A 24,094-nucleotide genomic window follows, 5' to 3' on the forward strand; every position below is an offset into this window, starting at 1 on the left:
CCTAATGCTTGGACTGCTTAGCAATATTAATAAAATACAGAATTTACATTGTTAATTTCAGTTAATATACAGTATTAATGAACTGATTTTTGACTATTTGTTTGTCTTACATTTATTCCTTCCACTGAGAGATTCTTGGTCAAAACTCAGTATGCTAAAGTGCTCTGATGATTGAAACCTTTACTTGTTTCTCACAGATATGCATCTCTCTATCTTTCATGGGGCTGTGTCTATGTGTGTCTCTCTCACGGGTCTGTGTGTGGTTGTCTCTATGTCTCTCTCATGAGCCTGTGTCTCAAATTCAAATTCAAAGAGATATATTGACATGACCGATGAATTTGAGTACTGTCAAAGAAAAATTTACACAAAATTTACAGTACAAACATGTTATTACATAAAACATTTTTGTTAGACAGGCTCCATTTATAATTGTGTGACATACATCTACACTTGTGCAATATGCTTGTGGACTGTGCAATATATCTACTGTGCAATACATCTTCTTTGTGCACTGTACATTCTGTTTTATTTTTGTTTATTCTGTATTACTATGTTGTACTGTGCTGTGTTGATTGTGCCAGGCTGCTGTTGCACTACAATTTCCCTCACATGATTAATAAAGTATCTATCATTGTCTGTTCCTCAGGATGTGGCAGGAGAGAGTACCACAGTAAAATTGGAAGTTCTGGCAGGTGCAGGAATTGCTATTTAGATTTCTTATTTTTGGAAAGAATGTCTTGTGCCGTGATTCGGTCGACTTTATGTTGTTTAAGTTGTGTTGACCTAATGCTGGTTGGAGTCATTTAAAAGAACACTTCTCAATATCATAAAGAACCCAGCCATATTAAGTGCTGTCTGCACCACCTTTGCAGGGGTGGTACGGTGGCTCTGTGGCTAAGGATCTGTGCCTAGAAGGTTACCGGCTCTTATCCCAGGGCTGGCAGAGGAATCCTACTCCGTTGGGCCCCCGAAGCAAGGCCTTTACCCCCAATTGCTTCAGGGGTGCCATATAAATGGCTGACCCTGCGATCTGACCCCAAGCTTCTCTCCCTGTCTGTGTGTCTTATGGAGAGCAAGTTGGGGTATACGAAAAGACACATTTGTAATACAAAAAATTGTAAATGGCCAATAAAGTGATCTTATCTTATCTTTGTGTCTGGAGTATAAACAACTGTCTCCTGCATCACACTTTGCAGGACACACACAGCCCAAATGTCAGTGTAGTGTTACAGCTGTGTTTCCTCTGTGATCAGGCTGCCCTTGTCCCTATGGCTGGGCTCTGCAGTCTTGGAAGTTGGCGTCACCTGCTGCTCCGAGGCAGTGTGGCTTACCTTGCCGCTCACAAGGGTGGCCGCTGTGTCCGTGGTAAAGGGTCTGCTGGCTCTGCCGGATGGCTGCGGTCAGGGGCAGATCAGCCTGCATCACCCATTCTTGGTTACCATTGAGCACAGCCTCAGATGGCATGGCCAGGGAGTGCCTCTTGGGCACATCCTTGGTAAGGGTGGCTAGGGACTGCTTCGCCTGGCAGGGGGGGAGAAAACACCCTGTTAAAATGCTGGTAAGAGATGAACACAGAGTCAGGCAGGCAACTGTCTTCACCAAAAAAACAAAATGTAAACACCAAATTAGTGAACACAAAAGTAAACATCTTATTAGTAAACATCTTATACTGTATGCGCATCAGCAGCCCTCATCCTGGAGAGCCATGGGGTAATTCTGATTTCTGGGAACCAGGCTCCCACAGTTCTGCACTTCTGTTCCTACATGAGCTGCTTCTAAAACTAAAATGTTTCCAAAGGCTTTAATCTAGACATGTCAGTGTCATAAGATGACCACATTATACTATAACTGCTACAGCTTCCTTGCTCTTCCAGCCTAAAATATTCTCTCTGGGCCAAACAAAAGGTGTTAAGTTTTCTGCTGTGTACTGTCATTCCAAGAGACACAGAGCAGCCAGAGACAGCAGCTGCTGACAGCACAGATAAGGAAAAACTACTCTTCAGGTTAACAAAGCCATTACATAACAGTCTTAGCAGCTGTACTGGTACAAAGCAGGATAGTTTATTCTGCTGGTGAAGCTGAGAATCTGACATAGCGAAGAATTTTATTTTACCGCCAATCACAGAGGGAGACTAAGGAAAACTCAGAATATGACATTCATTATACAACTATATCTTGTTTGTGGATCCACCATTGGCACAGAAAATATCTACTCAGAAAGAAAATCTTGGCCTGTGTTGGCCCTTGGTTCAAACAGCACTAAACGCAGCAAGGACAATGGTCAGATGTAATCACATACTGTACACACGGCAAACAACAGGTGCCTACCAACATGCCAGTGTGATTATCGTGTTTTATTAGAGAGCATCACTCAAGACAGAGAAATCTCAGCTGACAAACCAAGCTGTGATTCGAGGACAGTTGCAATGCTGCATTTCATTGCAGACAGCAAATGCTCAGACAATTCCCGATTGCCCAAGCAAATGGTTAAAAATAATACATCAGCTCACATTCAGACCGTCTCTGCGGTTCTGTGTCTGTGTCTCTGCACAAGCCTTTTTTGTATGAAGCTTAAGGGGATATGCAATAAAACTGTTTCTGACAAAATTCCTAAGGGATCTGTTTCAGGAGGATTCAATGACCCTATGTGGCTGTAATTGATGCAGATCTTCATCATTGGCCCGTGAGAAGGTTTTTCCATAGTCATCATTGGTGGAATGGTACTTTTTAAAAAGAGTTAATTCAAGCACACAACAACTCCTGTTCAGTACATGAGTGAAAGCATGGCTCATTGGTGACTTTAATTGGCCCCATGATTCCTGGAAAGAAGTCATTATCCTTACCAGATTGGGCACAATCCATGGCCTTTGAACATTAGGCTTTTAAAAGGAGTGTCCTGGATGGTACCAGCTGGCTCTTTTTTGATGTAATTGATCAGACCAGGACTACAAGTAGCTGTCAGGCTCCTGACTAAGGCCTGATTACTATTTTCCGTCAGCTTTTTCCTCTGCGCTGTGATGTGAGTGGTCCTGTGAAGTCTTGGATTTGTAGGACTATATATCTGGTGCCTATTTTCTAGAAGTAACTGTACATGTTTAAATGCACAGAGACAACATATCTGCAAAAAATAAAGAACATCCAAATAACTGGGAAGATTAACGGGGGTTACCTAGACTAGAAAAACAGGGAGAAAGTCGTTGTGCTAGAGCAAACAGCTTCTAAAATCATCCCGTAAACTGTACACATCTCAATATCTACCAAGATTTTGTTAAAACTTTGTGAATTGATATCTTAATCAGTTAGATTAATGGGTGTCAGTTGGGTGTTAGTGAATGCAAGATTAACCCAGAAACCCTTGCATCATAATCACCACACAGAAAGCTGAGCTAGGCACACAGCCCTGCCCCCGTCACTGCTGCCACCCTCTGCAGCCACCCAGCCAGAGCAGAGCTGAGGGGCATTGTGCTTAATCCTCATCTTACCGCCAAGGCCCTGGGGGAGGGCTCCTTCTCCACAGGGCGGTCAAACACTCGGAACTCCTTTTTCTGTGCCACACAGTTACTCATCTGAGGAAACAGGGCACACACACACACACACACACACTAGAGTATGGCACAGTTCGGGTGGCACGGGGGGGCTGGACTTTGTTTTGGCTGAACTAAAACTAGCCATCTACTGGTCACAGGGTCTCGAATGTCACACTGTATCCAACCAGAGTGAGTCCCTTCTCTTGTTATTGTTTAGTAAATCAATTCTAATGTGGCTCATATGTAGGGGAACTGTTATAATTATGAACTCAAATCTTATATTACTACAAGACTGAATTCTCCTGGCTGGCCTATTCATGTCCTATAACTCTCACCATCCAGGGGGAAGGTGGTGAGGCTGGAGCTGCCTTGAGGCAGCTAGCAGAGTGACTTCAGACTGCTGTGCCACCACACTCTGTAAGTATACTAAACCAGTAGGAGTGTAGCATGATACAGTTCACCAAGCAAAACTAACAGGCATGAGAAATTTCATGGTGGAAAGAGCAATAAGTCTGTGTTTCATAGCAGAGTTCAGGAAAAAAAACCAAGAGGAGTCAATAAACATGGACAGAAGTACCTTTCAGTTTGCACTATCTTGCAAACTGAAAGTAGATGAAATCTTCAGAATAGTCTCAGCAAAACAAGAACCAAGCTGTCTTTAAAAGGCACATTACTGCAGTGTTATGGTTTCAAAAAGCTGCAGAAACTGCCTGCAGAACTTCTTTACAAATATTATTATAGAGACTGGAGCTGTAAAAAAGAAAAGATAGGCAATGACATCTTGGATAAACACACTCCTGAATTCCTATGAAGATATTGAAGAAAATGCTTCACCCAGAGAGGAAATCTATAAGGGAACTGCCTACCATGGCCAGCTCTGCCTCCAGCTCCTTGATCCTATTCTCTTTCAGGGCCAGCTGGGACCGCAGAGTGCCAGCATGCTCTGTGGCCTCTTTGGTTTGCCGTCTCAGGTCCCACTTCTCCCTCTCCAGCAGATCCTTCTCCTTGGCCAGTGCCTTAACTGCGTCCTCACTCTCCTGTCAGCACAGATCACAAAAGTCTCACATTACAGTCAAAGTAGGACACAAGAGAGTGGGGAGGACATTTCAACTGCTGGGATACACTTAGTGACTGAAGATCTCTATCACGATGTTATTCTTTAATGCTCAGTCTAACTGAACTGTTTTGTCTCATTCCACCTTTGAAGCTGACTTCTACAATCGGTTTTGGTTTTCAAAGCATAGCTGTCAAGAAATTCTACACACAGGAGTGTATCCATATGCTTAGATAAACTGTTATTCCCCTGAGGCTATGTACAGCACTTACAGGTTAAGAGGCTAAGTGATGAGACACAGGTGAATGTTTCACCAGATCAAACACTCTCAGATAAAAGATTAAATGACAGGAGTAGTGAAGCTTAGTACTCTTAGGATGCTTTAACATGGAGGTTCATTTAGCCTCAATAATTATGAGCTGAGCTGGAAGGCAACAGCATTTTCCTTGACATTTCACCTTCACCAGAAACATATGCCAGCTGCTCCTCTGTCTTTACTGCTCATACGTGTCTTCCTAAGCTCTGTATTTATTTACAGTATGCCTGGAAGTCCATTCATTTATTAGAGTTGCACAAAACGTGTTCTGAGCTTACTGTAAATTAATCACTAAAACCAACTTCACGCAAAACTCAACACACATCCAACTCTACTCTAGGTAAACTGTTATACAGTAGACTGATGGGAAGGAGAGGCAGTAGTATATAAACACCTCTTATATAAGGAGTTTTGAAATACCCAATGCCTGATTTACCACAGTAGCCTAAAACATGGAAATACTATGTGCAATAAGGTTCACCTGGAATTTCCAAAGAGTTTATCATAAATGTTTTGTGTTGGTTTTTGGTGTTATCACCCTTAATAAGATTGCTCTGGACACTAATGGAATACAAATTAGTGTTAGTACCGGTGAGAACATGTGGCAAACTGAAAGACTCAATTAAAACTGATTCAATCACCTTCTACGTCACTGCAGTCCCCCAACACACCATCACAGTATATGGTACTAGTAGTCAATATACAAAGCAATGTACTCCCACCACTCAATATATCTTGCTATCAGAGCTAGAAAATCTCTCATACTAGGAAATTACACTTGGTCAACAGATTTCTGTCCAGCTTAAGCCATGTTTTGTTAATTGATAATTACTAGTTAGTTGCTTTTTATCAACCTACTTGTTGATCATTACTAACTGCTAAAACACATCATATGAGCACAAGACAGATAAAGATAACACACATGCCTTCCACTTCTTTTCCTACCATGAGCCTATGGCTTCAACAGCAGCTAAGGTATCACAGACACAGAGTGGCTGTGCAAGTGTCTTTAGAGGAGGAAAGGTAGAGGGATGTGGAGGACCCAACTAAAACAGCACATTTTTTTACTACCAGTTACTAGGCTGCTGTTTTATGGCATGTTGAGGATATGATGGCAGTTAACACATGGATTTATTTTACTACGTGGCCAAGCTCTACTAGTCCATTTGAATAATAACCAAACAGCTTGGAGGGATTGGTCAGACACTGAAGAAAACCTATGATCAAAATGTGAATTTTGAACATTTCAAAATAAAATTTTGTGAAGGAGAAGAGTCTGGGGTGCAGCCTGCAGCACTTATTAACTGTATTCATGTGCAGACGAGACCCTGGGTTTCTCAGTTCTGTCTTAGAGTAATTGTGCAGAAGCCACCACTGCAAACAGTTCTATAAACAGCTCAGTGGAAGATTATTGCTATCCATGAACCTCCAGAGATGATAGCTGATGGCTCACTAGCAAATCTATATTGATTAGGCAAGTCAATTTAACCATAAATTTCTCTTAAAATTCCCACAAGGTGCAGTGAACATTCTTACTCTTTCTGAACTTCAACACAGTTTGTACCACAAACCGAATATGAATTCAGTTTCACTTTCATGATACTTAATTTTTTATACATTTGTGTAAGTTTTGTATTTATATGTAAATATTATATATATATATTGTTATATGTCATATTTGTTACATATTAATATAACAGAAATAGTTTTACCCACATGTGCAAAATGTTATAAATACATCATTTTTCCAACTCAGAAATATCGCCAGACTACATTCTATGTTCTCTCTAACTGTAGCTGAAAAGCTGGTCACCACATTCGTCTTCTCTAGAACTGATTACCGCAATGCCCTACTCATTGGGCTAGCTAAATCCACACGAAACTGCTATATCCCTTCTTCTTCAAAAGGCTTATACTTAATTGATGTCTTTGCATCTTCTACTGCACTCAAAACACTCATTTTTGATTACACTCACTTTTCTATCATCTATCATTGTTTTTTCTTATTGTAAAGCACTTCGACAAGCTACTATTAAAGTTTATATATTATTATTATTATTATTATTATTATTATAATTACATTATCATACATGTACTGTTTCAGAATGGTATCAAATCTTGAATTTCATGCTTCTGTGAATTCATTTCTGTGCATGCTCATGGTCCGGATGGCCTCAAGAAGAGGAGCTGAGGAGTAGTTTACTGTTCTGTGTAGCACAGGTACAGTGTGTGCTGGGGACCTGAGGTGAATTACTTTGCCATCCGCACTGCAGATGAACAAAGGGATGGATGTTAGAAAATCTCAAGCCTGACTACTGAATCGTAGCTCTACAGTATATGGGAAGCTGACACAGGAAGAGTCTATGATTTAGGTATCCATTCCTACACCAAGAACCTCAGGGATCTTACTTTTCTGTGCTGCTCATAGTTCCGTATGAAGTCACGGAGTTGCTCCTCTCGGCTCTCCAGTGTAGCATACAGCTGTTGCATCTGGTTCACCAGGTCGGCCTTCTCTGCCTTCAAGCGCTTGCGATCAGCCTTCATTGCTGTGAGGAAGATACAAGCATACATTTAAAACTTGAGAGGCCAGGGGGACAGGAAGAAAGTGCTGCCATGCATGAATCTCTGCTGGATCTGGAACATAAACATCCCAGATTCTCAGATATCCAGAATCTACATTTGAGAGTAGCTTGTCGGCCATCTTTGACTTGTCACTACAGTGATTCATTGTGCTTCAGTTTAGTGCGGCAACAAGAGCAGTTAACTTCAGCCACCGTACCCCTTCCAACACCACCACACTTTAGAAAAGTCTGGAACTTTTTTTAGTCTGCACTGTTAGGTCCTTCATACCACATTCTTCCCAGTATTTGCTTTGCATTCTGAAGGCTACATTACCTTTGGGGAATTTAAACAAGTTTCTTAATAAAAAAGTTCTTCACATTACTAAAACCTAAGAATTTTGTGACAAAAGACCACTTTGATTCATGAAATGAAGAAAATCTGGAAATAAAATCAAATTCCGTGACATATAAATAATAGTGTACAAGAAAATGGTAACATCAAATAAACTGAGGTATTAAACTTATGTGGCTGCTGAATATTCAATAGGTGGCTAGCACAACTTTTCTTGCAGTCAGACCACTTACTTTAAAGATAGACTTATGACAAAAAAAATCTGGCTAACACGTAACACCATACCATGAGCCCATAAAAAGCGGAGGCAGCTAGGACCTACTGATCAGTTGGAGTGCCTGCCTGCAATAAATAAGGTGCAGTTTTCTCTCCAGTCAGTCTCACAGCTGGCTGGCCCTTGTTAATTAAACACCATTAAACCCTGGTAATTGAACAACATTCAGTGAATACATCTGGGGAGCTTGATCTGACTTCCAAATGAAGCGTTGACTTTTTTTCCAAGGACATGGGAGATGTTCTTTTTTCCAGTCTAGTAGCATCATGCTGGGGCTGAGATACCAGCCAACCAGCCATATTTCAAGCAGGATGCATGGAAACTGTTTGGCTGACATTGCTGAAGGATGAATATCAGACAGCTGTTTGTCTATAGAAGAACATGCATTATTTGTCTTGCCGTTCAGCACTAACCTCAAGCAACCTACACTTCTAATTCTTACTTAGTACCCATGCTGCCAATCAGAACTCAGCTTATTCAGTATTTAACTTGAAGGTTTTCAGAATGAAGGGGCCTTTTGCTTGACTTCGATTCTGCTTGGCTCAGCTTCGTTTTTGCTTTTGTTTTGCTTCGGCTTCGTTTCACTTGTGTATTTGTGTGAACTTTTGTGTTAAAGGTTAGTAAAGGTTGTCGGGTACATTCTACACATGTAGTTGATCTCTGTATTAGTAACACTAGTTTAGGATGGGTGAGTGCCTTTTGTCTTGTATGGTTTTGGGTAGCTAGTGAAGGTTAGGCAGGACGTTAGAAGACACCAAAGACCGAGTGTTTCGGGTTTTGTTTTGGTAGATAGGAAAGAGGGAGCCACTTCAGCATTATAGGACTGCTTTGAGCACACAGACTGGAATATTGTCAGGGAGGCCGCTACCTATGAAAACTGTATCAATCTAGAGAAGTATGCAGCAACTGTGTCTAGCTACATCAGCAAGGGCATAGATGATGTCACTGTCTCCAAATCTATTATCACACGGGCCAACCAGAAGCCATAGATGACTATAGAGTTCCACTCACTGCTAAGAACTCGCAATGCAGCATTTAGAGCAGGTGACAAGGAAGCCCTTAGGACTGCGAGGGCCAACCTCTCTTGTGCCATCAGGGAGGTAAAGCACAACTAGGCACAGAAGATTCACGGTCACTTCTTAGACACCAGAGACACGCGGCGCATGTGGCAGGGTATCCATCCATTACTGACTACAGGACTACTCTACACGCCAGTGACGGAGATGCCTCCTTTCCGGATTCGCTGAATGACTTTTATGCGCGATTTGAAGCACTAAATACAGTGCCTGCGAGAAAGACCATACTTCCTCCTGATGATCAGGTGCTTTGCCTGTCCGCAGCTGATGTGAGGAAGACACTAGCAAAAGTTAACCCATATAAGGCTGCTGGAGCTGACAATATATCTGGCCGTGTGCTCAAGGAATGTGCAGCACAGTTAGCTGATGTTTTTACATAGATTTTTAATATCTCCCTGTTCCAGGCGGTCATCCCTGTATCTTTCAAGAGCACCATGATTATACCAGTGCCAAAGAAGTCTACTGTGTCCTGTCTCAATGACTATCGCCCCATTGGCAGTCACACCAATTGTCATGACGTGCTTCAAAAGGGTAGTCATGGGCCACATTAAGTCCAGACTCCAAACCTCTCTGAACCCCCTCCAGTTTGTGTATTGTCCCAACCGGTCTACCGATGATGCTGTATCCCTCGCCCTTCATCTTGCCCTGTTCCATCTGGATAAGAGGGACACTTATGCAAGAATGTTGTTCATTAACTTCAGTTCAGCATTCAACACAATCATCCCCCAGAAACATAGAAAAACTGAGCTTGCTGAACCTTAACACCCCCCTCTGTAACCGGATTCTGGACTTTCTGACCGAGAGACCTCAGACAGTCCGGATTGGAAACAACGTCTCTTGACAACGATACTGAACACCAGAACCCCCCAGGGCTGTGTACTCAGCCCATCCCTGTTCACGATGATGACTCATGACTGCAATGCTAAGCACAGTGCAAATTACATCATCAAGTTTGCTGATGACATGACAGTGGTGGGCAACGATGATGCACCATACAGAGAGGAGGTGGAGCAGCTAGTGGACTGGTGCTTCAACAGCAATCTGTCTCTGAATGTCGACAGAAGAGTTGATAATTGAATTCAGGAGGGCCCGTGCTGATCACTCCTCACTGCACATCAATAGCTCCCTTGTGGAGACGGCAAAGTACTAAGTTTCTTGGTGTACATATAACAGATGACGTCACTTGGACCATCTACACCACCTCCCTAGCTAAAAAAGCACAACAACGTCTCTACTTCCTGCAGCGACTGAGGGCAAACCTCCCCCCCCCCCATACTATCCACATTCTATAGAGGTACAATCGAGAGCATCTTGACAAACTGCATCATTGTTTGGTTTGGGAATTGTACTGTCTCAGACCGCAAGCCCTTGCAACGAATTGTCAATACAGCAGAAAACATAATTAGAACCTCCCTTCTGTCCATTCAGGACATACACCACAACCGCTGCACACATAAAGCCTCCAGTATTGTGGACGTTCCCTCCCACCCTTCCTGCAACCTCTTTGTCCTCCTATCATCTGGTAAAAGGTATCGCAGTATACAGGCCAGCTCCACCAGACTCCGTAACAGCTTTTTTCCACAGGCTGTCAGGCTCCTCAACACCCTGGTACTTACTGCACCTACTCCAAATTTGGAAACCTATTTTTTTTTGCCTAATGTCAGGCATACTGTCGGATGTATTCTTTGCACAATGCTGTAATGTAAATTGCACTATGCACATTGCACTTTATGTACCCTGTATCCTGTCAGAAATGTCTATGTCTACATTGTCTGTAGCATTGTCTTGTCAGTGTCTGTATTCACACTGTAGACCTGGAGAACAATATCTCACTCCTCTGTACACTTGTATATGGCTCGACTGACAAATAAACAAACTTGAACTTGAAGCATCAGGTTACTATACAAGCATCTGCATCAGGCCCTGCATACCAAACTAAACCAAACTTTTTACATACTTCTATTTAGCAGTGGTGTCAAGATACAACTGGGAGAAGAAGTCGGTGCATGAACAACATAAGTCCTCCACATCTGCCTCTGCTCCTGCAAAGGATGAACCACTGCTGAACCAGCCTCAGGGCTGAATAAAGTTTTACTTCAGCCACAACAGCCACTTTGACACAGTACAGACTGTCTATTTTTTTCCACTATAGGCATGGGGCCACAGACAACAGGTTTACAGCTGCTTTGGTAGCCTCCTTGCTAAAGAACAGCTGTGCTGCCACTGTGCCAGTCACACAAACACATCTTAGACTGATGATTCCACAATATAGTCTCCAAGCTGAAACCTCTAGCCCCCTTAGCTGTTCCAACAACCTCCAGGCTGAACCACACTTCTAGTGCATTTCCAAGGAGCTTGGTGATATGACTTCCTGATAAATAGGAATTGTTTTGCTAAAGATTGATGGAATTGCTATGCTAAAGGACATGGCAGAGGTGTTTAGCTACTGCTGTCTCTATGTGCCCAGTGTTTTGTTACAAGATTTTCTGAAATAAAGAACTGGATACATCACAAGCAGTACTTGATCAATACAGATTTTGGTTAAATTAGACTTGCAAAGCTCGGTGAAATCAAAAAAGGCAGAATAATAATGCAACACATGCTGCCACTTAGAACTCCCGTCAATTCTTAGTAAAATGTTGGCTGTACTGCAGCACTATACGTTGTGTGATTCAAATGGCCAAAAATGATTAATAGGTGGCACTTGTTGTACGTTAGATGTTAGTTCATTTAATCTATTTCCCTATGTTTATCATCTTTAAATCAAATTAATATGGAATATTAATATGGAATATTGTAATGAAAGGGACATTTTTGTGGCTGACAATAAAAATAACTGAAGCATAACGTCTCTGAATGTCATAAACAATATTAATTTAGGAATATACATATTTTATACATATATATGTATTATATATATAACCTTCTTAATAAACATTTTCTGCATCAAAGTCTTGATGTGCTCATTCTGACTATATTAAGTTTATATACTTTATAAAATACTATAATGTTTAACCTTTTCTATGAATAATTACACAATTCATAATTAATTGTGTAACTAAAGAAATGTTGATAGCTGAAAATAAAAATAGTTTCTGAATCTTTAATAATGTGTATATATATATAATAAGGCATTTATAATAAGGTTTATTCCATGCTGAAAACAGAAGAAAGAAAACACAATGTTTTGTTGGCTGTGGAGCCTTCTTCAGGTGTGAGAAAGACAGGACAGTAAGGTAATGTAGCATAAGAGAACAAAAGCTGGAAGAGAGGGGAGGCGGGAGAAGGGGACAGATAGAGTGGCCAATCAGGTAGTGTGAAGTTAGGATAGGTGAAGAGATGTGTGAAATTAAATCTACAATGAACAGAGAGAATTTAGAAGAAAATCATTCAAAAAACAGATCATCCTTTCCGACAACAGCATCAAAGAGGCTAAGGAATTTCTACGGCTGACAGCTCCACATCATCTTCCATTTATAACTAACCTCATCAGATCTCTCAACTCTAAACTCTACCAGTTTCTCAAGAGAAGGATAAAAAACTCAGCCATCTTCTACAGAAGAAAACCATCAAAAACCCTAACACCTCCACAAATCCTAACCTTGTTGTCACTGTACCTTCTGACCTTTCCCTTTCACAAGATGAGCGATCCCTCCTCAGCAAAGGCCTCAGTTTTGAACCAGTTCCCAGGAAGCTGGACATCCCCCAGATCCAAGTCGACCTCAACCACTTCTACCGCAGGATCCAGCTCAGAGCACATTTTGCTGATGATTCCTCCTCACAGGCAGCTGACAACAATTGGGTTATTGATGCCATTAACAATATTAATCCCAAACAGAGCTGTTGGACTCCCCCCTCTGGTTGTTTTCCACCAGTCAATTATTTCATTAACCCAGTGGTTCTCAAACTATGGTACAGAGCGCCGCTAGCTGGTACACCATATGACCCTGGAACTTTGTTGTGTGCACTGAAAAATCGTGACGGGTTTTCATATTTTCTATTTTAATACGTGTCGAATACGCAGCCTACGTACTACGATACAGCGCGTGCTAATACTTGAGTGGACACAACAGCTACTATGTAATTCTATACCATTGTATAGGAATGTTTGCTACGAATGTAAGTGACCAATTGTATTTAAAAAAGGTATCTCCACCAAAAAGGGAGGTTGGAGAATGTGCGTGATTTTGGAACACCGCCAATCTTGTAAGTACAGAAAAGCATAGAAATGCGTGCTATGAACTTAAGTGACCAATTGTATTTAAAAAAAGTTATCTCCAGCAAATAGGGAGGTAGGAGAATGGGCGTGATTTTGGAACAATGCCAATGTTGTAAGCATAGAAATGCATGCCATGAACGCTGGCAATCTTGTGAGCACAGGAAAGTGTGATAGATAACAGAAAAATATTTAAGAACTGTTCTAGGTTAATTTGACAAATACACCGAGCGTCTCTGTGTTTCGCTCCCATGCGCATGAAATAAAAACTTCTTTTAACTTCTGAGACAAACTCCTGAAGTGGAAACGGGGAAAAATGCAAGCTTGCGGATTGCTAAAGCAGGTAAGCCCCATGCTATTTTTGAAGAACCTTATTTACCGTTGGCAAAAGAGCTGACACATATTATGTGTGGAGAAAAAGCTGCTAAACAGCTCGACCTGCTGCCCCCTCTGAAAGACACAGTCATTCATAAAATTATTGATATGGTGGATTATATCAAAAGTACGCTGAAAGAGCGTGTTAAGATGAGCAGATGCTTTCACTGCAATTAGATGAGTCTGTAGATGTCATCGATTTGGCCAATTTGCTCGTTTATATTAGATACAAGTTTGAGGGCACGTGTCATGAGGACTTTCTGTTTTGTAAGACTCTACCAACAGGAACTACAGGAGAGCACATATTTCAACTTCTGAATGAATTTATCAAAGAGAATGGCATCGACTGGATAAAATGCGTCAGAGTTTGTACAGACGGTGCTAGAGCAATGACAACCCGACACAGCAGTGTAGTTGGACGAATTAGAGAGGTTGCTCCAGAAATAAATGGACACATTGCAACATCAACCGCGAGACTGTTGCCGTCAAGAAAATGCCTGATGATTTAAAATCTGTTAGACTCTGTTGTGAATTGTATCAAGGCTCAAAAATAAATTCACATCTGCTTTGCTCGACTAAACAGGCTCACCCCTCTCACTGAAATGGTGCTTTGTTATTGTTTATTTTTAATTGTTGTTGTTCCTGTTTTTTTCTGAAAAGCGCTTTAAGAAGCCACCTTTAAAGGTGCTATATCAAATAAAGTTTATTATAATATTTATTATATGTGTATGTGAGTGTGTGCGCGCATGCGTGCTCATGTTGGTCATTGAGATTTTCTGGGGTTCCTATGTGAAGATGACTTGTAGGTGATACTTGGATGCTTTGGTTTGATCAGGGGTGGTACTTGGTCCAAAAAGTTTGAGAACCACTGCATTAACCAATGCACCAATCAAGCTCCCAAGACACTCTCTATACCCAGTAAACACGGGTCTAACCTCACCCAAGGAGAAGTTCAGGTGCTCCAGTCTCTCTGCAACAGGGATGATATCGTCATCAAATCAGCGGACAAAGGAGGCGCTGTTGTGGTGTGGCGTAAGGACCTATATATTTTTGAAGCCTCTCCAACAGGACCCTACCACTGACTACCAAAAGGAAGTGGTATCCACTATCTCCCTTCTTATTAGCAGTAAGGAGCTCCCCCAGGAGGCAAACCGGCTCATCATTGAACATCCCCAGGTATCTCAATTTTACCTCTTGCTCAAAATCCACCTCTGGACGCCCCATCGTATCAGCATGCAACTGTATGACTACTTACATCTCAGCCTTATGAGACTGCTGGTTGAAGGTCTTCTCTTGTACATCAAGGACACCAACCATGCACTCCAACTTTTTAATGATGTCCAATTTCAGGGCCCTGAATACTACATTTTTACCATGGATCACATCACATCTCTACACCGTCATTCCCCATAATGACGGTCTTACAGCCCTCAAGCACACGCTGGACGAACACACAGTGCTTTCTCCACCCATTGCAAAATTGGTTCTCACACTGAATGCATTCTCAATCAATAACCTTTTTTAACCAACAGGTTAGTGGAGTCGCCATGGGCACCAGAATGGGACCCAGCTATGTCAATATTTTTGTCGGCTGGGTAGAAGAATGCTTCTTCACTTCCTACACTGGCTTTGTCCCTGACCTCTGCAAGCGATACATTGATGACTGCGTCGGTGCCGCCACATGCTGTAACGACCAGCTTGAGCACTTTCTGCATCACTTCACCAACTTCCACCTGTTCCTCAAATATACAGTTAACATATCTTCCACTACTCTTCCGTTTCTAGACATCAACTTCTCCATTAACTACCCCTGACTCTCTACTTCGGTCTATTACAAATCCACTGATTCACACAACTACCTCCTGTATATCAGGGAACCGATAGGTAGAATAGGAGGATCCTTATGCGTAACCGTGAATCCTGCAGAATGTGGAGTAGCACAGGGACAATATCCAAAACCAGGGGTTTGGTCGATTGGAGAAGCAATGAGTCCAGTAACCAGGGAAATCCGAGAAATACAATCTGAAAAACGAAATACAAAGAGTGTGGTATAAAAAGGCAGGAGCAAAGATTAGGAACCGGGAGATCAGTCAAAAAGGTTGAAATGCGCACAAGAGAATACTACGGGAGGCTTCTCAATAGTGAGCATGGGTTGGTGCGTGAGGGAACTTTAAAAACTGAAGGGAAAGGGACATGGTTGAATAATTGATCCAGGAGTGAGAATTTGTGCAATGTGGTGCATGTGAGAATGTGATGGGTTCAGTTTAGGAATGAGACTGTAACACAGTGGGTTGGGGAATGTAACGGCATTTGCGAGGGAGAGTGCGGGGCGTGACAATACCCCCCCCCTTTAGGGTCAGCTCCTGACAACCCCATGGAGTGTTCACGGAAGAAATCATCAGTGAGGCTGTGATCCAAAATATCTCACTCGTAGACCCAGGAATGTTCCTCAGGGCCATAGCCCTCCCAGTCAACTAGAAATTGCCGGTGGCCCCGGAGCCGGTGGGTAGTCAAGATCGTATTGACTGTGTAGGAAGGTAGGCTGTCGATGAGTTGTGGTGGGGACACAAGGGGTTGAGGCCGGGAGAGGGGAGATCTGTGGTAGGGTTTCAAGAGAGAGACATGGAAGGAGGGATGCACCCTGAGAGTCGGAGGAAGGGCAAGATGATAAATTACAGGGGTTAGCTAGGAGAGGATATGGAAAGGTCCAATAACGGGGTCACAATTTATGTGAAGGCTGTCTAAGGGGTAAGTTCCTAGTAGACAATCAGACAAATTGTCCTCATCATAATCTGGGCACAGGTCGTCAATTATGGTCTGCGGTGGTCTTCTGTTGCAGGGAGGTCTTCAGAAGAGTGGACCTGGCGTGTCTCCAGATTCTCCTAAGGAAGGTGAGGCGTGTCTGGAGGCAGGGAATATCTGAGTCAGGGATAGAGTCTGGGAGAAGGGAGGGTTGGTATCCCAGGGAGCAATAGAAGGGGGACATCCTGGTGGTATGTGAGAGTTATGTATTCAGCCCAAGGGAGGAGAGAGACCCAGTTGTCCTGTGAAATGCAGACGTAAGCTCAGAGGTAAGTGAGAAGGTCCTGGTTGGTTCTTTCTGTCAGCCCATTGGATTCGGAATGATATCCAGACGTGTGAGATGTAGAAGTCCCAAGAGATTTGCAAAAAGCCCTCCAAAATCTTGAAATGAATTGGGGTCCCCGATCCGATACGATGTCTGGAGGAATGCCATGAAGTCTGAAAACATGAAGAATAAAAAGGTCGGCCATGTCTTGAGCAGATGGAAGAGCAGGAAGGGGAATGTAATGAGCTGACTTAGAGAATCTATCCACCACGACCATGATGGTACTCTTGTCTTGACTCTTGGGGAGATCCTTCAGAAAATCCACTGAGATGTGGGACCATGGTCTTCCAGGGATCGGGAGTGGTTGAAAGAGACCAAGCTTCTTGAAACGGGAAGATTTGGTCCTGGCACAGATGGAACAAGCCTGCATGTACCCAGTAACATCAATCCTCATAGAAGGCCACCAGAAATGTCTAGAGACAAATTCCAAGGTACGTTTGACACCAGGGTGACCTGCAAAACGTGAATCATGACCCCAATGAAGAACAGTTGAGCGGACGGTGTCAGGAACAAAGAGTTTGTCTGGAGGACATTGAAGGGAAATGGTTTGGTTGGCAAGGGCACGTCTGATCTGGTTCTCCAAGTCCCATCTAATAGCATAATAGTTAATAGTATAATAGTTTCAGGAGGATCCAAAAAGTCAGGAGGGTCATGGAGGCGAGATAGGACGTCAGCCTTTACATTCTTGGATCCCAGTGTATAAGTAATGAAGAAATGGAACCTAGAAAAGAAAAGTGACCTGCGAGCTTGGCGTGGATTTAAATGTTTGGCAGAATGTAAGTAGGAGAGATTTTTATGATCCGTAAGAATAGTAAAAGGGTGTAGGGCCCTCTCCAGCCAGTGTCTCCATTCCTCCAGAACGAGTTTGATAACCAGGAATTCTCTGTCTCCGATATAATAATTGGTCTTGGCCCGAGACAACTTTTTGGAAAAAAAAGTGCAGGGGTGGAGGATACCCTTCTCTCCATGATGTTGGGATAAAACAGTGCCGACTCTGTTGCCTGAAGCATCCACCTCCAGAACAAACAGAAGGTTGGGATCCGGCTGTAGTGAACAGTCTCTTGAGAAGAACAAAAGCTTGGTCTGCCTCAGAGTTCCATTTACCTTGATCAGTACCTTTTCGGGTCAGGGTGGTACTAGGGGAGACGACAGAGCTGACATTCCTTATAAAACGGCAGTAAAATGGCAAACCCAGAAACCGTTGAATTTGTTTTAAATTCTGGGGTGTAGGCCAGTTCTGTATGGAGTCAGTCTTAGGGTCAATTTCAACACCCAGGGGTGATGTAGACAAGGAAGTGAATTCTGGAAACATGGAAAGTAAATTTTTCTAGTTTGGCGTAAAGTTTGTTCCATATCAAACGATGAAGCACCTCACACACATTAGAGACATGCTCCTGGAGACTGTTGGAAAATATCAGAATATCATCCAGATATACCAGGACATATTTGTGTAAGACATCCCTAAAGATGTTATTCATGAAACCCTGAAAGACAGCAGGAGCATTAACCAGTCTGAATGGCATTACTTGGTACTAATAATGACCGTGGGTAGTAATGAATGCCGTCTTTCATTTGTCACCCTCCTGAATGCAGATTAGATTATAAGCACCGCGGAGACCCAATTTAGAAAAAAAATGGCGCCCAGGAGTGATTCCAAAGCTGACGAAATCAGAGGAAGGGGATAACTGTTCTTAATAGTTATATTGTTTAGATCGCGATAATCAATGCAGGGTCTGAGAGATCCGTCTTTCTGTTTAACAAATAAGAAACTGGCACAGGCAGGTGAGGAAGAGGAGCAGATGAAACCAGATTTCAAGGATTCTTGAATATAGACCTCCATAGCCTGAGTTTCTTCATGGGAGAGTGAATAGACATGGCCCTTAGGGGGAAGAATTGAATTGAATTGAAAAGGAATTTCGGAGAGGTCATCTTGAAAAATACAGGAAATGGAAATTTTCTGAGGGAGTTGACAACTATGCGAAAGACATTGGGATCCCCAGGCTGTGAGTTCCCTTTGCAACCAAAGGAAATTGGTCCTTTTGCAACCATTAGGAAATATGTTGGTTGTGCGTCTGTAACCAAGAGAAACCAAGAACCAGTGGGTGAGAAGGGGATTGGATGATAAGGAAGTGAATGACTTCCTGGTGGGTAGTACCAATGCGGAAAGTGAGGGGAGAAGTCTGCCACGTCACCAGACCAGGGGAGAGAGGGGAACCATCAAGAGTGAATAGCCGAATGGGAGGGGTGACTCAGATGACATCTTGTACCTCCAGCAACCTTATTTACTGTATGCCCAGCCATCTATATTGGGGAAACAGGAAGGAGACTCGGAGACCGCTCCAGAAAACATGTTAGGGCTGTGAAGATTAAAGATTTCTCCAAGCCTATTTTTTCTCATTTCACCTCTGACGGCCATGATCACACTAATCTCTCCGTCTGTGTTCTCAAAGATGGTTTTCCTAACTTCCACATCAGAAAGTCAGAAACTAAAATTATCCTGCAGCTAGGACCACACCTTTCCCCTTCATTCAATGACAGACTCATTTTCTTCTAAATTCTCTATTCATTGTAAGCTTAATTACACATATCTCTTCACCTATCCTGACTTCACACTACCTGATTGGCCACTCTGTCTGTTCTCTGCTCCCGCCTCCTGCCCCTCCTCTCTCCCAGCTTTTGTTTCCTATGCTACATTACCTTTGCTTACTGCCCTGTCTTTCTGACACCTGAAGAAGGCTCCACGGCCGAAAAACATGTTTTCTTTCTTCTCTTTTCAGCATGGAATAAACCTATTACTTGTTCCTTTGCAGCCTACGCATGCTGACGCAGCTACCCACCTGAAATACTTTAAAAATAATATAATCAAATATAAATAGCTGAAAGTGGTACCGTATTCTACTTTCTTGTAAACATCTGCATCAATTTCATTAACTCGTTCACTTTTGGTTATTTTGGAAACATTTTAACGATGTTTTGCTGTCACGACGGACAATGAAACACTCATAGCTTGTAATGTAGGGCACTGCACTCTAGCCCTATACTGTGACTATGGTCTGTACAAAGGGCTATACCCTATGCATTACTCTGGTACAGTGGTTAAATGCTAGCCTGCTACATAGACCAAGGCTTGATTCCCAGTCAAAGCACAACTTTTGTTTGAACTAAAAGAACTAAAAAGGGATAAAAAGGGCTAAACAATGCTAAAAACTAACACTATTATTTTGGCACACATGTGACTTGGTTACCGGAATTGGTAACTTGTACATATGCCACAGATATTCTGCGACCCTGAAGTCCAGGCGTTAAGTGCTATTGAAAGATGATGAAGTAATGAATCAGGCTGATTTACATTTTTCTTAAAACTGTCATAATTCTTCGTAGCTGTGTTGATTTTTCTTTTAAAGTGAAGAAGGTTCTAATCAGTTTCTCATTGATTCCTTTTTAAATAATGAAGCAATTCAAAGAATTTTTAAAGTTTCAAACTGTCTGTCGAGTCACACATTTAAAAAGGGTGTATGTACTCAGTTTACTTAAATAGTTAACACTGAGATGTTTTGTTAAAATATTTTGTTGATGTTTTGTGCGCCATGTCAAACTCCTCACAGCTGCAGTTATATTCATTTTTCTTAGAATCTCTGATGTGTGATTTTGAAATAACCATTGAACTGTGTGCAGTGCACTGTACAGTCAGGATCTACCAACTATTCCACAGCAGAGCTCTGACGCCTTAATCTCTGATATAGATTGAATGAACAGATACCACATCATGAACAACTCAGCTATATGCCTTGCTCCAAACCCCGGGTGTTCCCAAGCTGCTCTGAGTGTTACACTGTTTTCATGTTATTTTGAATGAGGAACCCTTAAATTTCACTTCTGTTATTGTTCCCTGCACTTCAAGAAAGCACACTCAAGTAATACTTTAGTATGTTTGCAAAAATATGTAAGATTTGTTTTTCTTCAAAGAACTGTGCTCTGACTGAAAGAAAAACTCAGTATAGAAAATAAAATAATACAGTTCTTTTACAGTTCTAATACAGTATCGTCACTGTAAAAAATTAGGGAGCAATTCAGAGAAGCTGAAACATTAGGTTCAATAAGCCCCTGCTACATGACACAAACTCCCTTCATTAGCTTACTAGAGACATGCAATCAATGCACACCATTCAAGGACTTAATTCACACTAATGAGGCAACAGCCCTGTATCAATGGTTTGGATTGACTGAGGAACTAATTATTAGCAGTTTGTGGTCTAATTGCTGAGAAACCTAGTTTCATGAGCCATGCCAGTTGGGATTATAATTTGACAGCCTCATGCTGAGGAAAAGTAACATCTCTGTGCACAAACTCCAGGTTTTGGAAGTATGTTTGCTCAGAAAACAACCACATTTTACATATTAAAATAAAATAAAAAAAACAAACTCCTCCACACTGCAATGTGCAATGAAAAGTTATATTTTTTAACAAAGATATTCATGAGAGCCAGTTTTTATGTCCTTAACAAGAACTTGGAATCCTTATTTGCTACTGTCTTTGCAGATGACAGCCAAAATGTTCTTTTTCACACACTTTCTACCAGTCCATCAACCCATCTGAACCTTTGTGAAAGCCAGACTACTCAGCCTTTGGGTCTCCTCTGCTCTTGTCTGAACAGACAAAAACTTTTGATCTGTTGGCAGAAGACATTCCAGCTATCAACTTGTAAAGACTGTCCCCTATTAGTAATTACAGCGCAATTGTGAGGTGAAATATGATGTTTTGTACTGATTCTGGAAGATTTTTGTGTGGTGCACTTATGAGATTTCCCTAGTGCAGATATCACCCAAGATCACCCAAGTGCAGATATTGCACTTGGAAAATCAGTTACTGGATAAGGAAATTTTGATAACTGATCATACCATCTACTGTAAGTACAGCTTCACCATTAAATGCAATGATGCAGTGCACTGGAAGAAACACAAGAAGGGTGTCTTGGAGTTTCATGTCAAAGAAGATAATCAAAATACAATTCTCCTGTTTGCTAGAGAATGCTGCAAAAATCATAGATCTGGCTAATGATAGTCTCTAGCTCCCACAGGAAGTTAAAGACCACAGTCAGAAGGAAGTGTAGATTCATTCTATACCTGGTAGCCCTGTTCTCCTCAAAGACAGATTCACCTGCACTGATATCCATATGTACGTGTTTCATACTGCATGTCTCCAGCCTGTCAGAAGGCATCTTAAATGAGAGCTGTGGGACAGTAATAAGACACCATATTACTTATTTATAAGCTCAAGGCAGCAACCAATTCAGAGAACAAACACAGCAGCATCAAGCTAACTGACACAAGTTACATTGCTTTTACTGTATAATAACTTACAGCACCGTTTTCAGTCCAAGAATTGGCTCGGTTTTGTGGGTGGGTTTGTACCATTTTAGTCATTTTGGGAGGGTGGGGGATTGGAATGATTTGGGTGGAAATTTTGGCCATTTTCAGTGGACTATATACAGCTACTTATTTACACAGAAATGTTTTTTAGCAGGAATAAATTAAAGTAGCCAAATGCAAAGCCACTAAATATACATATCATCAAGAGGGGAACAGAGATGTGGAAAAGCAGGTATTGAAGACTCTGCAGTTGATAACGTGCTGAATATCAATGACAGGGCCTTTCCATATCACATAGTGTACCACAAACTGAAAAGCACTGCTCCACAGCTCAGAACAGCTCTAGTTGTTTCTGTTTATGCCATGGAAAAATTATTACATTGCAATCTGTTTCAATGTAATACACTTCTTATTTCCAAAGATTTGGAATTGATCTGGTGAGTCATTTCAAATGGTTGGAGCCACAGCGCTGCAATTACCAGTAAAGAGCCTATTTATTGATAATCACAGGGTAATCTCATAATTGCACCACACACAAATCTTCCAGAAAACGTCATATTTCACCTCACAATTGCACTATAATTACTAATAGGTTTTGACAGGCAACTGTGCTCTGGTTTCCAACTGTGAGATAAACAATATAATACAAAGACTTTTTATAAATGCAAGAGAATGGTTATAAAGAAAAATGTGATAGGAAAATCCAATAAAACCACTTATTTGAAGACCTGTTAAGAAACCAAGTATATATAAAAATTGATTTTATATAGTATATAGTTGCTACAGTCAGAAATGTCTCCACAAACTGTATACTACTTATTTTTTTTGGTTGTGTTAATTAACCTCTTCTTTATACTCTCAAATAAGGCAATGGGTTGCAGCTCTTGATTTTAGAGCTTTGCAAATGGACACCCTTCTCATAAGAGATGGTGGTCACACAGTTGTTTTGCAGGCACCAACTGTTGAATCAGAAACACTATCTAATTACTAGATTTCTGGGGTGTATAAGATTATAAATACAAACCAAGCCAAACTGCTATAATAGAAACCTATTAAAGTAGTTCAACCTGGACCATAAGGTAATGACACACACTAGAAGGTTTTCAAAATCTCCAAATCTCATAAAAACCATTGCAAATCAGTAGAGGCCAGTAAGCCCATCTATTCAGTTTGGTAGTTAGAACTGAATTGATCCTATAGTTTCTTGTATTAACTACAACAATGTGGCTGCATACAGTATCTTCTTCCACATTCTTACAACTCTTTGGGTAATTTAGCACCTCCTGTTATTGGTTTTAACCGCACTTCCAAGCAGTTTCCATTTGTGATCTTTGGTTTGTACTTCACTGACTTTGTCAATGCCTTTGAGGATTTCAAATACTTTTATCAGGTCACCTTGTAGTCCTCTGTTTTAGACTTAAAAGGATCAGTTCTTTTAGCCCATCAAAGTTGAATAATTCTTTTTTGCACCTAAATGTTTCTGATTCTCTGCACTGATTCCAAAGCAGCTAATCTTTTATTTTATAATATGATGACCACATCTCTACACAATAAAGTATTAAAACTCATGTGAGTTAGTACTATTATGTGCACATAAGCAGAGAGTCATGTCATACTAGAAATGGCTTAGGCTTTGCAACTTACAATGTAAATGTATTGTTATAATGTAAAATTAAAATGAGAATCAGAAAGTATTGAATGTTACATGATTTGATAAATACCTGTGGGTGTGAGGTGTAATTGTTCATTCCTCTGTACACAAAGTCAATGTGTGGAGAGGAATGAACACTTGAGGTCTGAAATGGCAGTCTAGCAGAAATTCCTGACTGGAAACTTAGCAGTAGGT

The 24,094-nt window shown here is 41.5% G+C and overlaps 1 protein-coding gene across 1 annotated transcript in view; it reads right to left on the reverse strand.

Moving 5' to 3' along the window:
* The window catches only part of kazna (kazrin, periplakin interacting protein a), a 607,183-nt gene that overhangs the window by 93,373 nt on the left and 489,716 nt on the right, over window positions 1–24,094 (reverse strand). Inside the window, exons 6-9 of the mRNA XM_088937941.1 lie at window positions 7,307–7,443; window positions 4,394–4,564; window positions 3,483–3,566; window positions 1,332–1,521 (exon numbers count right to left, since the gene is read on the reverse strand). Coding sequence (XP_088794067.1) covers window positions 1,332–1,521; window positions 3,483–3,566; window positions 4,394–4,564; window positions 7,307–7,443 — 582 coding nt within the window. The remainder of the gene's footprint in view (window positions 1–1,331; window positions 1,522–3,482; window positions 3,567–4,393; window positions 4,565–7,306; window positions 7,444–24,094) is intronic.

This window comes from Atractosteus spatula, chromosome 20 (assembly GCF_055471065.1).
Source record: "Atractosteus spatula isolate fAtrSpa1 chromosome 20, fAtrSpa1.hap1, whole genome shotgun sequence".
NCBI lineage: Eukaryota > Metazoa > Chordata > Actinopteri > Semionotiformes > Lepisosteidae > Atractosteus > Atractosteus spatula.